Source organism: Calidris pugnax, unplaced genomic scaffold, assembly GCF_001431845.1.
Source record: "Calidris pugnax isolate Ruff unplaced genomic scaffold, ASM143184v1 scaffold178, whole genome shotgun sequence".
In the NCBI taxonomy this organism is placed as follows: Eukaryota; Metazoa; Chordata; class Aves; order Charadriiformes; family Scolopacidae; genus Calidris; species Calidris pugnax.
In genome coordinates, this window is record NW_015090986.1 from 6,511,425 (window position 1) to 6,522,803 (window position 11,379).

The 11,379-nt window shown below is 47.7% G+C and overlaps 1 protein-coding gene across 1 annotated transcript; it reads left to right on the forward strand.

The window, feature by feature from the left end:
• Positions 1-10,145: 10,145 nt before the first annotated feature.
• Positions 10,146-11,070, forward strand: LOC106894891 (acrosin-like). Its single transcript, XM_014953881.1, has 2 exons — positions 10,146-10,560; positions 10,844-11,070. Exons 1-2 carry the CDS (start codon positions 10,233-10,235, stop codon positions 11,068-11,070), a joined length of 555 nt encoding a protein of 184 aa, XP_014809367.1. The 5' UTR covers positions 10,146-10,232.
• The last annotated feature ends 309 nt before the right edge of the window (positions 11,071-11,379 follow it).

Here is an 11,379-nt window from a genome sequence, read left to right on the forward strand (position 1 = left end):
CATGCGCGCTGGCCGCGCGCTGGCGGCGGGGCGGGGCGCTGTGAGGGAGGACGGGCGGGTCCCTCACGGAGGTGCGGCGGGGGGCGGCTCTCCGTGCCTCGCCTCCTGCTCTGAGAACCGCCTGTCGGGGTTCTGCGCCTTGCCTTCCCCGCGCAGGCGGGAGGAGCTGCCTGGGAGCTCCGGCCTCCCCTCTCCGGCCGGAGCCTGTCGGTAACCTGTTTGCCCGATGCGCCTTCCCGTGTGCGGGCGTTTCCCTGCGGTGCTGGGGCCTGCTGACGCAGCGCCGTTCCCACCTCCAGGTCCCCTCCTGCCCTCTCCGCAGTGTCCCCTCGCAAGTCCTGACAAAGCGTAGGCGCTGCAGACAAGGACTCTGCCGTGGCCTCCGGGGCCCTGAGAGGAGCATCTCACTCCCTGGCGATGGTACCCGTTATTCTTTATGGTGTGAAATCGTATGACCCTTCATCATAATGTGAAGCTTTCTTAAGATAAATGCACATTTTACCTTGTCTACTGCATAGTCACGGTAAGTCAGGTTAACTGAAGGGCTGCAGCTCACTGCAAGGAGGAGTGATGTTGCTCACCAGGTAAATGACAACACTTCTGAGACAACAGTAGGTCAGTCTCCACCTTGAAGATAAGGACTTTCTCAGAAGCTTAAAGCCATCCACAAATGGTAAAGAACCTGGACTGCCAAGGTAATGCCAGCATCCCAGTGCCTCCCAACGCCTCTGTGAAACCCTCCCATTATCTGAGATTATACATAAGCAGCAAGGCCAAGTTCATGGACATCTAGATCAGGAAAGATGCCGATGGAACCATAGAATTAATAGTTATTTTTCAAAGCAGTAGTATAGGTGTGTTAACAAGTGAGTGGTCAAATCGTGTTGGATCTGAAGCTTGAAAGGTGTAACAACACCCCGTTTGAATGGGACACCCCATGCTCATGAATAAATAATTACCCGTGTAATTCTATACTTTGCATCTTACCCTCTCTTCTCAGTCAGCACAGGCAAGTTGTGAAATTTGGGTCCCCTGCCGTGCTGTCCCCTTTGCTCACAGGGGGGTACATGGACATACAAGCCAATCTTTGTTTTCCAAAAATAATTCTGACCCGCAAGGGATTAGCAGTGGCTAAACGCCACAGACGGCTTGTAACAGACAGCATTTCCAGTGTTCCCAGCTGGGAGTTGTGCCTTGAGCACCCATTGCTGATGCACATACATGATCTTTCAGCTACCTAAAGATATCCCCATCTGTCTGAGTGGCATGGTTCCCACCGAAAATTGATGGGCTTTTGCCCTGGAGCACTTTTCCCACACAATGATGGATGAAATGGTGATCATCAGCCATACAGAAAACTCTTCATTATTACTGATAACATTCGTGCTAAAACTTAAATCATAATATGATTATTCTGAAAAGGGAGTACCCAAAATGTCAATTTAGTATTTAGGTGGGTTTCAAGCTTTTGTCGAGACTTTTGGACCTTGTCCTGATTCATTTTTCAGTGTCCGGAGTCTTTTGTTATACAGGGCTATTGTTAACATTTTGCGCTGAAGTTGCTCTGACCTGAAAATACATATTCTTAGCAGGAACTGGAGGTTGTGTGGAAAGAGAATGAAGCATGTTCCAGGTAAACCAGAAAATAGCACTTCCTCAAGAGCAACCTACATATGTCCCTAGAAACAGGTAACACTGAAAATAATAGACAACTTAATGGTACTATTAAAAAACGTGGATCACTGGAAAAGTTGTTATAGTATAAAACAGCCTCTGCCTCTAAACCCATGACAAATTGCACATGAATTTATGCCTTTATATGACGACACAGTAAGCTGTGAAAACCTTTTACTGATTTGAAGAATATATGTAGATGGAAAGAAAACCACAACGAACCGGCAACCAAGGAGTGGGAAGGAAACCGAGGACTTGGGAAATAAAATAGAAAGATAAACAAAGAGGGATAGCATGATCAGTGGAGGTTTCTTGTAGAATAAAAAAAGAATCAGTCGATAATGTCATCTTCTAGTCAAATACCAGGTATTTGCATTTCTGTAGTGGTACCCTGATAATGGCCAGTCATTATATCACACAGATTTTATTTTACCCTTTTCTACTTGTGGATGTGCAGAGTAAACACAGGTTGTGGAACAAGGGCAGTAGTCCATCCTGGCTCCGTCATCAGCACAGCAGTTCCCATTTTTATTATTTCTTTTGCGGAATCACAGTGCGGGAAGAAAAGCAGGCAATCACGTGCTGGACTTCCCAACTGAACGTGCAGAGGCTTGGACTCCAGAAATTACCTGACACTTTTTCCAGAGCATCAAATCCAGATACAGAGTCCAGATGAGTCTTTGTGGTGACCTCTGTTCTGAAGGGAAAAATACACCTCGGGGAAATGTTATCTTTGCATAATACTTTACATAAAGTCCAATATAGATGTATTACACAAAGATTATTAAAAGTCTGCAAAATTAGAAAAATACCCACATTATTCTGTGCTGAATATTGCACAATAGTGTAGAATTCCTCTTGGAGTTTCTGATGTCTGTGTTGTGTTGTTGTTGCTGTTTATAAATTACCACAGGAGCCACCAGCTGTCATCATATAAATTTTATTGGCACTCTGTAAATATTAAATCAGCATGCTAAAATCAAGCCATGTGCAGTAACAGCTGATGCTCTGTTATGGAGAGCACATGCAAGAGAGAGGTATGCGCTGCCACTCCTGTGGTTCGTGCTGCTTGCAAGCCCCTTGCTTCATGAGACTGTTTTCCAGGATTCATTTTGAGCCCGACTGTGCCCCTTGATCGATGTGCAGTCTGTGAGAAATCGGGGGGTTTCTCAGGAGAGCTGAGAAATTGGCTGTCTCAACAGTACTCATCTTCCTGGGCCCTTCTATATTGTTTAGTTTGGTACTGCCACTTCTTTTCTGCATCACCGTTGCATTGCCCACTTCCTTGTGAACCTTGCTGGTGTGCACGGGAGACACTTGTTAGCTGCAGAATGGAAGCAAAACTCTTCATGCCATGAAGACAGAGGTCCATGTTAAAGACATGCTGTGCTGCAACGGAACCTGTCCTGGCCGGGAAGTTTTCCCAGTCACAATGTCACATACTGAGGATGAGGCAGTAGACGTTAAAGGAAAATGTCTCTCGGGCTCCATTTTCTCCCTGACCTGATCGCCAGAAAACTCAAAGGCAAGTTATATCTTCCACCCTGTCCGTTCCTCAGTAGTAGGCACAGTGAAATCTACTGATCCCCCGGCCCAGACAGGGTTACACGGGGGCTAAACTAGACAAAGCAGTAGTCTAATTTAGGGAGTAAATTTTCATCCAAGCCACTTGCATGGTGTGAGGAGTTCTGCTCAGATAATATCCAGCTGCAGAATCATAGAATCATAGAACGGTTAGAGTTGGAAGGGACCTTAAAGATGATTGAGTTCCAACCCCCTGCCATGGGCAGGGACACCTCCCACTAGACCAGGTCGCTCGAAACCCCATCCAGCCTGGCCTTGAACACTTCCAGGGATGGGGCATCCACAACTTCCCTGGGCAACCTGTTCCAGTGTCTCACCACTCTCACAGTAAAAAATTTCTTCCTGAGATCTAATCTAAATCTCTTCCAATTTAAAACCGTTGCCTCTTGTCCTGTCACTACACTTCCTGACAAAGAGTCCCTCCCCAGCTCTTCTGTAGCCTCCCTTCAGGTATTGATAGGCTGTTATAAGCTCTCCCCAGAGCTTTCTCTTCTCCAGGCTGAACAACCCCAGCTGTCTCAGCCTGTTTTCACAGCAGAGGTGCTCCATCCCACTGCTCATCTCCATGGACCTCTGCTGGACCCGTTCCAACAGGTCCATGTCCTTCCTGTGCTGAGGACTCCAAAGCTGGACACAGCACTCCAGGTGGGGTCTCATGAGTGCAGAGTAGAGGGGCAGAATCACCTCCCGAGACCTGCTGGCCATGCTTCTCCTGGTGCAGCCCAGGACACGGTTGGCTCTCTGGGCTACCAGCGCGCACTGCCGGCTCATGTTGAGCTTCTCGTCCATAAGCACTCCCAAGTCCTTCTCCTCAGGGCTGCTCTCCAGCCATTCTCCGCCCAACCTGTATTTGTGCATGGGGTTGCCACATCCCAGGTGCAGGACCCTGCACTTGGCTTGGCTGAACCTCATGCAATTTGCACGAGCCCACCCTAGCATTAGCTCTTCTAACCCCTCTTTCCCTCCAGGAGCTGCTGTCTGAAGGCACAGGCTGCTTGAATGCTTCCATACGTAGTGCAGCGCGAGGTGAGCTTGAACCAGCTTCAGCAGAGGGATGCTTAAGCTGAGATGCCTGCTCAGAAAGGCAGCTGAGGTACATGCCTGCTCTCTTTGAGCACCCGGGCTGCAGGCTGCAGCCACCAGCACAATGCCAGACTAACTGGCTGGTAATAAGTAATACCCTAAACCAGCAAAACAAAAATGCCTCAGAAAAGGCCTTAAGGAAATGTAAGGCTGGCCCTGACTTTTTATTATTAACAATAATTATTATTGTTGTTGTTAATTTTAGCTTTTGGTCCCTTTTGTGTGTATCAAGTTGAAGTGCATTTTGCTGGTGCCATGGAGCGTGAAGCCTTTGTCCCGGTTTGAGGTAAAAGAGAACTAATTTTCTTTTCCATAATTTTGCTTTTCAGCTAAGCCTCTTCTAACTAACTGCACCCTCTGAAATTAACAAGATAGGGCAGCAAAGATGATTAAGGTATTGGAGAATCTCCCTGATGAGGAAAGGCTGAGAGAGCTGGGACTCTTCAGCCTGGAGAAGAGAAGGCTGAGGGGAGACCTTATTAATGCTTATAAGTATCTAAAGGGTGGGTTGAAGGAGGATGGAGCTGGACTCTTTTCAGTGGGTCCCTGTGTCAGGCCGAGGGGCAACGGGCACAAGCTGGAACATGGGAAGTTCCATTCAAATATGAGGAAGAACTTCTTTACGGGGAAGGGGACAGAGCCCTGGGACAGGCTGCCCAGGGAGGTTGTGGAGTCCCCTTCTCTGGAGATCTTCAAGACCCACCTGGATGCAGTCCTGAGTAATGTGCTCTGGGCAACCCTGCTTTAGCAGGGGAGTTGGATGAGATGATCTCTAGAGGAGCCTTCCAATTCCAACAATTCTGTGATTCCGTGATTTTTTCAGAGCATGTTGGCTTCTATTGGAGACAAGGTCTGATGTTTATAGTGAATGCCAAGGAATGGGATGCAGAGAGGCTCTTGTTTATACTTATTCCCGTACCAACCAGGGTTGGCTGACTTTGCTATTTGCCCCATTGGAGGGTTGGAAGTGGGGGAGCGTAGGGGGGTCAAACCTGTGGGAAGGAGCAGACAGGTCACCCAGAACTGACCAGCAGGGTATTCCATCCCATCTGCACGGTGCTTAGTATAAAAGCTGAGGGATCAAAGGGTCAGCCTCTTTTTATAATGGCTGGTGTCCAAGGAGGACTCTCTCTGTTCATCTGCCTTTGATCTCGATCTGTGTGTTCCTCGGTGCTTAGTATAAAAGCTGAGGGATCAAAGGGTCAGCCTCTTTTTATAATGGCTGGTGTCCAAGGAGGACTCTCTCTGTTCATCTGCCTTTGATCTCGATCTGTGTGTTCCTGAATCCAGTTCCTGTCTGTCACTGAGTCCAGTCCCCCAGTGCCTGACTGTGACGTGAACATCATCCTGGGAGCTTAATACAGTTTTGTATATATTGTATATATTTCATTATTTTCTTCTTAATATTATTATCTTTTTTATTGTTATTAATATTTCATTAAAGTAGTTTTGTTTCTTTTCAACTCATAAGTCTCTGTGTCTCATCTCTTTTCTTGAGAGAGAAGTTAGAGAGCATCCATCATTCATTTTAGAGTCCAGTCCAGTCTAAACCTTGACAGCACTGTAAACAGGATGACTTTATTTTCCATGTGGATGATTAACATTTTCACCTATATTCTTGCAGAAGGCCAGCTGTAGAGTCTTCTCATCCGCGTTCTTTTTCTGCACCTGAGCAGAGAGTGTCTGCACAGCTGTCAGGGAGAGATTTCGGGGAAGCTGAAACTGGTGGCTCCATACCAGATGTTCAAGGAGTTAGGTTTAGCGAAACAACAAATGCAAAATATTTATAATTCACCATCAGTGTTTCCTTCTTCCACTGGCAAGCTGCCTGGTGGAGGACCTAAGGTAGCCTCAACCCCAAGGCCTCTTCACAAGCAGGGTGCTGCACAGCACACGCTCCCAGACATGACGTGATTATGCAGCTGTACAAACCAGCAGGGAGCATCTCTCCATGGAGGGTATCTCGTCGTCTTCCTATTGCAGTGAGGAGCCGGTGCGTTTAGGAGAAAGTACTGCAAGTGCCTGCCAGTAAAACATGCAAAAGCTTGTTAGCTGGGAGCCGTGAGGTTAGCTGTGAGTATTTCAGAAAGGGGGAACAAGGCAGCGAGCACAGCATGAAGCACTGAGTGCAACTTCAGAGGCTTTTCCCTGGAGCATATGGCTGCGCAGAATTTGGTAAGAGTTTGATGTAACTCTAGTGTTTGATGTACTTACAGGCATTAAAGCCAGTTGCATGAAATCCTTATTTAAGAGAATAACCTGCACCGAAGATTTATTTCGCTTGGGCAGTTAGAATAAACAGCACTTCTCTTCAGTTATTGTCAAGGTAAAACACACGCATTTGGAAAAGAGGCAGTAAGTCAAATAAAACGTTCCAAGGGTGCAAACTGCACTTGGGGCTGAGCTGAATCTTGAGCGAGCTCTGCAACTGTGGCTTAGCCTTGTTCTGTAAGATAGGTGTGCACAGGGGAGGCTCTGAAATGGAAGAGATCACCTTAACAGCCCTTCCATTGTAAACATGGTTACACTGGAAAAGCTGTCGTTGCAGAAGGCATGCAACCTCTGAGTGGATGCCACTAAATGAAAAGTCAGGCAGGTTTGCTGCTATAATGGCACGACTACCAGAGCATCCACGTAGCGATATGGGTCCACCCCTCACCTCTCCGACCCACATGGTGATACTGGCAGAGGCCCTGGTAGCTGTGCTGAGAGAGCAAAAACCTGTTAGGCCCCTGGGCACAACTTACTCCTAATATGGAATTTTTAAAGGCTGAGAAATCTGATCCAATTAACACATTCTTGATTTTGCAGAATACTGTGCTAATTACATGCAACCAGTCATTGCTGGGTTAATTAAACATTCATCCGAAAAACCTACAGCACTAATCTAATTAGCAATTACTACAGCTGTCATTACCTCTTTTCACCTACTTTTAAGCTGTGCAAATTCACACTGAGAATCTGCTCCTGCAAACTTCTGAAATGAGTATCTTTTTTGACTGTGCTTCAGCACACAGAAGGAGCTTTAAAAATTAGGCTGAATACTTTACAGTCCACAAAATAGCTTCAGTTTTGCCATCCTTATGTGCAAAGGTCACAGTTTAGCAGTCAGTCATGTCAAAATTACAATGGAAGATTTTTATTTATATGAACTTACTGGGACCATACGGAAGTCCTACCTTCAAGGGGTTCTCTGCAAGTATCAAAGCTAAAACATGCTTGCACTTCATGAAAAAAGGAAATGCAAGCATTCTTATATATTAACACAGTTTCAAAACATCGGGAGTTAAAAGCCTCAGAAGATTTAGCATTTTTCAGATCAAAAAATAAAGTTGCAAATAAAGAGAAAAAAAGTTGGGAACTTTGACGCTTTGTGCGCTTTTCTTCCTTAGGCTTGATTAAAAAGTGAACACTAATAATCACAGTAATTCACACAGGCTTGAACCTTCTGGTAAGGCAGGGGGGAGTTGTTTTTTAGCTTTCCCACTTGCATCCAGCACGCGTTAACAAAGCAGCAGTCGTTAGGGCTGACTGTGCAATTGGACATGCCCCGTGAGGAGGAATCTCTGCTGAGAACAGCGCAAGCCATAAAGGGTCAGGGTGTTCCCTGGAACTGCACGGTTGCTAGCTGGGGCTGCTTTGCCTCTCAGAAAAGCTCTTCCTTCTTTGGTCGTAGCCCGAGCACGTTCATGCCCAACGCAGCCTAACCTGTGAAGGTGAACTTCTGAATGTGGGTGCTCGTTTGTTGCACTAGCATCTCAAGGCTATTGATCAGCATGGTGAAGCTGGAATAAATATTAAGTTAAAATAAGTATTTCCTTTATTGTATTCAAGACATGGATGGTAAGATCTTGACACCTTGGAATGACATCACCTATCACGCCATAACATACAAACAGCCATACAGAGTTTGCACATCAGACCTTAGTGTAACAGGATGGAAAGAAGGCTTCGTTCAGTTTTAGTATATGTGATAAATGATTTTTCCTCAAACAGGATTCCAATTAAAGTTTACAATTTATTAAACGAGTAAAGACAAGCAAACAGCGCTGGGTGCACCGGGAGTCTCCGCTCACTTGCACACACGTGCAAGTCCTGTTTTGGGTTTATATCGCTTCTCCTAATACATATTCATACCAAGGTTGGCCTATGCTAATGAGAGGCCTGTCTTCTTTGGCGCATGCCCTCCTCACCTTCTGGAATCTTCTAGGAGTTTTCCTTGGCTCGCCCCAGGACGACCCCCGACTCCAGGCGTGTGCCCCACAGACCCCTCCCGTTCAGCACCAGTAACAAAAACTGGTTTCCTTAGGGGTTCTTGCAAGAAACAGAAACTACATACATACAATCCCGCTTCTCCCAAGCCCATGGTCATACAAGGACAAACAGAACAGTTAAAGATATTAACACGAATCAGGTGAACACATTTCACAATCCCCCATCTTCTTTTTTTATGGTATTGATTCGTGTTTTTGTTTCTAATTGAGTCAATACTTGCCGAATTGGTGCCAATTTTGGATTTTCTTTTGCCTTTAGTATACTGCAGTTATCTGCATTCCTTGTATGACCAAGTGTATCAGTTTAAAAAACTGGGTCTTATATTTCCTAATACACAGGATCTTCCACCACAAACATAACAACTAGCTACATTTTAATGATTTTTAGCAATTGTGGGAATTTCATATTTTACTCCTGTTTCTATTTCGTGATGAGTTAAATAACAGTTTTGTGTATAACCTTAAGGGAGTTCTTTTGGATCATAGCATACGGTCTTGTTATCTTCTCTACATAATGCATCACCACACACTGACTGCAGTTATTTTCCGTAGCCAGAGTCAAGGAACTCACCCCGAGCAGTAGAAGAGGTCCGGTCAGGGCCACAGTGATCGGCGGTCACAGCCCCAAGGGGTTGCAGCCCTTGGCAGACCTTTTCAAGCCGCAACACCGGTTCCCCTCCGGTCTTGCCCTCTTCTTTTATCCTAAGGGGTGGCCTTTTCTGATTTGTATGTATGCTATGTCCCAAAAAGTGTATATACTGTGGCCTAATAGGTACCCACTTCGGAGTCTCTCTATTCACCAATTTTTACAAGAGTAAGTCACAATAAAATTCCCACAGCCACTTAGCTTATATTCTTTGATGAAGGCCTTTTCAGGTTCGTCTGATGGTTAGCTTAGTTTCTCCGGGCTCAGATGTGACTCTCCACTCCTTCACTGGAGCTTTTACTCGCGACACGTGTGTCCATCCTTTTTCAGCAGTTCTCACAGCTGTTTCTGTAGTTAATAAAACAAGAAAAGGTCCTTCCCAAAGGGGAGATAAGTTTTCTTCTTTCCATGTTTTTATTAGAACCTTATCTCCTGGTTCTAACTGATGAATCGCAAATCCTGAAGGTGGTGTTTGGGCCACCATCCCAATTTCTCTTAACTATTTTAATCTTTTTCCAATAGTAATTACATATTTTTGGATACTTTGATCCTCAATTACATTATTCCCCAAAGGCATTCCTTGAAAATAAGGCATGCCATAGAGCATTTCATATGGTGATAATCCAGTCTCACTGTGTGGTTTAGTTCTTATGTTTAAAAGTGCCAATGGTAGACATTTCGTCCAAGGCATTTGTGTCTCAATCATTAATTTAACCAATTGTTGTTTTATTGTTTGATTCATTCTTTCTACTCACCCCAGCCAGTGCCCTGTGGCAGCACCACGTGCTGCTCCCTCCCCAGTCCCTCACCCTGCACCAGAGCACTCCCGAGCCAGCAGGGACTGCTCTGGAGAAGGCTGGGTTCGTGCCACCGCTCCCCAGCAGCCACGGCTGCCAGCTGGCCATGGCCAGTGCCAGAGGCGTCTCAGTAGTGTGGCTGTGCTCCCTCACTGGGGAAGCCGAGGGCAGGGAATGGCTGGGCTGCTGCAGCCCGGGGCTCCACTCCCTCTCACCCCTCTCCATCTGCCTTCCAGGCCCGAACTCCTCTGGCGCGTGGTGATCGGGGCCAACCGGCTGTCTCAGATGGGCCCGGAGGTCCAGGTGCGCCACATCCAGCGGCTCGTGATGCACGAGCACTACAACAACATCTCGCAGCTGAACGACATTGCCTTGCTGGAGCTGGATCACCCAGTCCAGTGCAGCTACTATGTACAGCTGGCCTGTGTGCCCGACGCCTCACTGAGGGTGTCGGAGCTGAAAAACTGCTACGTCAGTGGTTGGGGCTCCACGAATGCAAGAAGTGAGTTCCCCAAAAGTGCTGGTGTGCCGAGGGCCAGCTTGGCTGGCTGGGGAGAAGGGCTGGGCTTCCCGAGAGCAGGGACGAAGGCCAGAGTCGGGCTGTGGGGACAGTTGCCCATCGGGAGATGGACCCAGCCCATTGCCCAGCACGAGAACAGAGGGAAGCGCTGGCCCAAGGGCTCCCGGGTGCAAAGCCGAGCCCTGGGGAAGGGGTTCACCAAGCAGGGAGAGGGGGGAGAACTGGTAACCAGCTGCTGGGGGTTAATTGCTTTCTGTGCTGACAGGTTCCCGACAACCTGATGTCCTGCAGGAGGCCCCCGTCCACCTCCTGGACACCCACCTCTGTAACAGCAGCCGGTGGTACGCAGGGGCCGTCCACAGCAACAACCTGTGTGCTGGCTATGCCTACGGGCTCATCGACACCTGCCAGGTAGGAGGGTGCCCCCAGCCTGGCCCCAGCAGCACAGGAGCCCTCTCACCGCTGCCACGCACACCCCGGCAGGGGCTCTGATGGGCCAGTCGCCCTCCTGTTGCCGCTGGCTCCCCACCCCTGCTGGGACTTCACCTCAGCAGGGGGACCCTCAGCGGGACCCCAGGGGACAGGCTGTGGGAGCTCCTGTGTCCTTGGGGCTCACGGCTGGGGCGGCTGATGCTCAGAGCAGGGAGCTGGGGCAATGGCCGTGGAGTCAGGGCAGAGCTTGTATGGCTGTTGGAGTGCATTTGAATTATTTTATGCCCCTTCTCAAAAACTTCTTCTGCTGTGTTACCCGATATGACAATATCGTCAATATACAAGGCGGGGGGCCAGCAGGACTGCCAC

Coding starts and splice junctions, on each gene's coding strand:
- LOC106894891 (XM_014953881.1), top strand. CDS start 10,233: ATGGCTGGGCTGCTGCAGCCCGGGGCTCCACTCCCTCTCACCCCTCTC. Junction 10,561..10,843: donor GGGCTCCACGAATGCAAGAA/GTGAGTTCCCCA, acceptor CTGTGCTGACAG/GTTCCCGACAACCTGATGTC.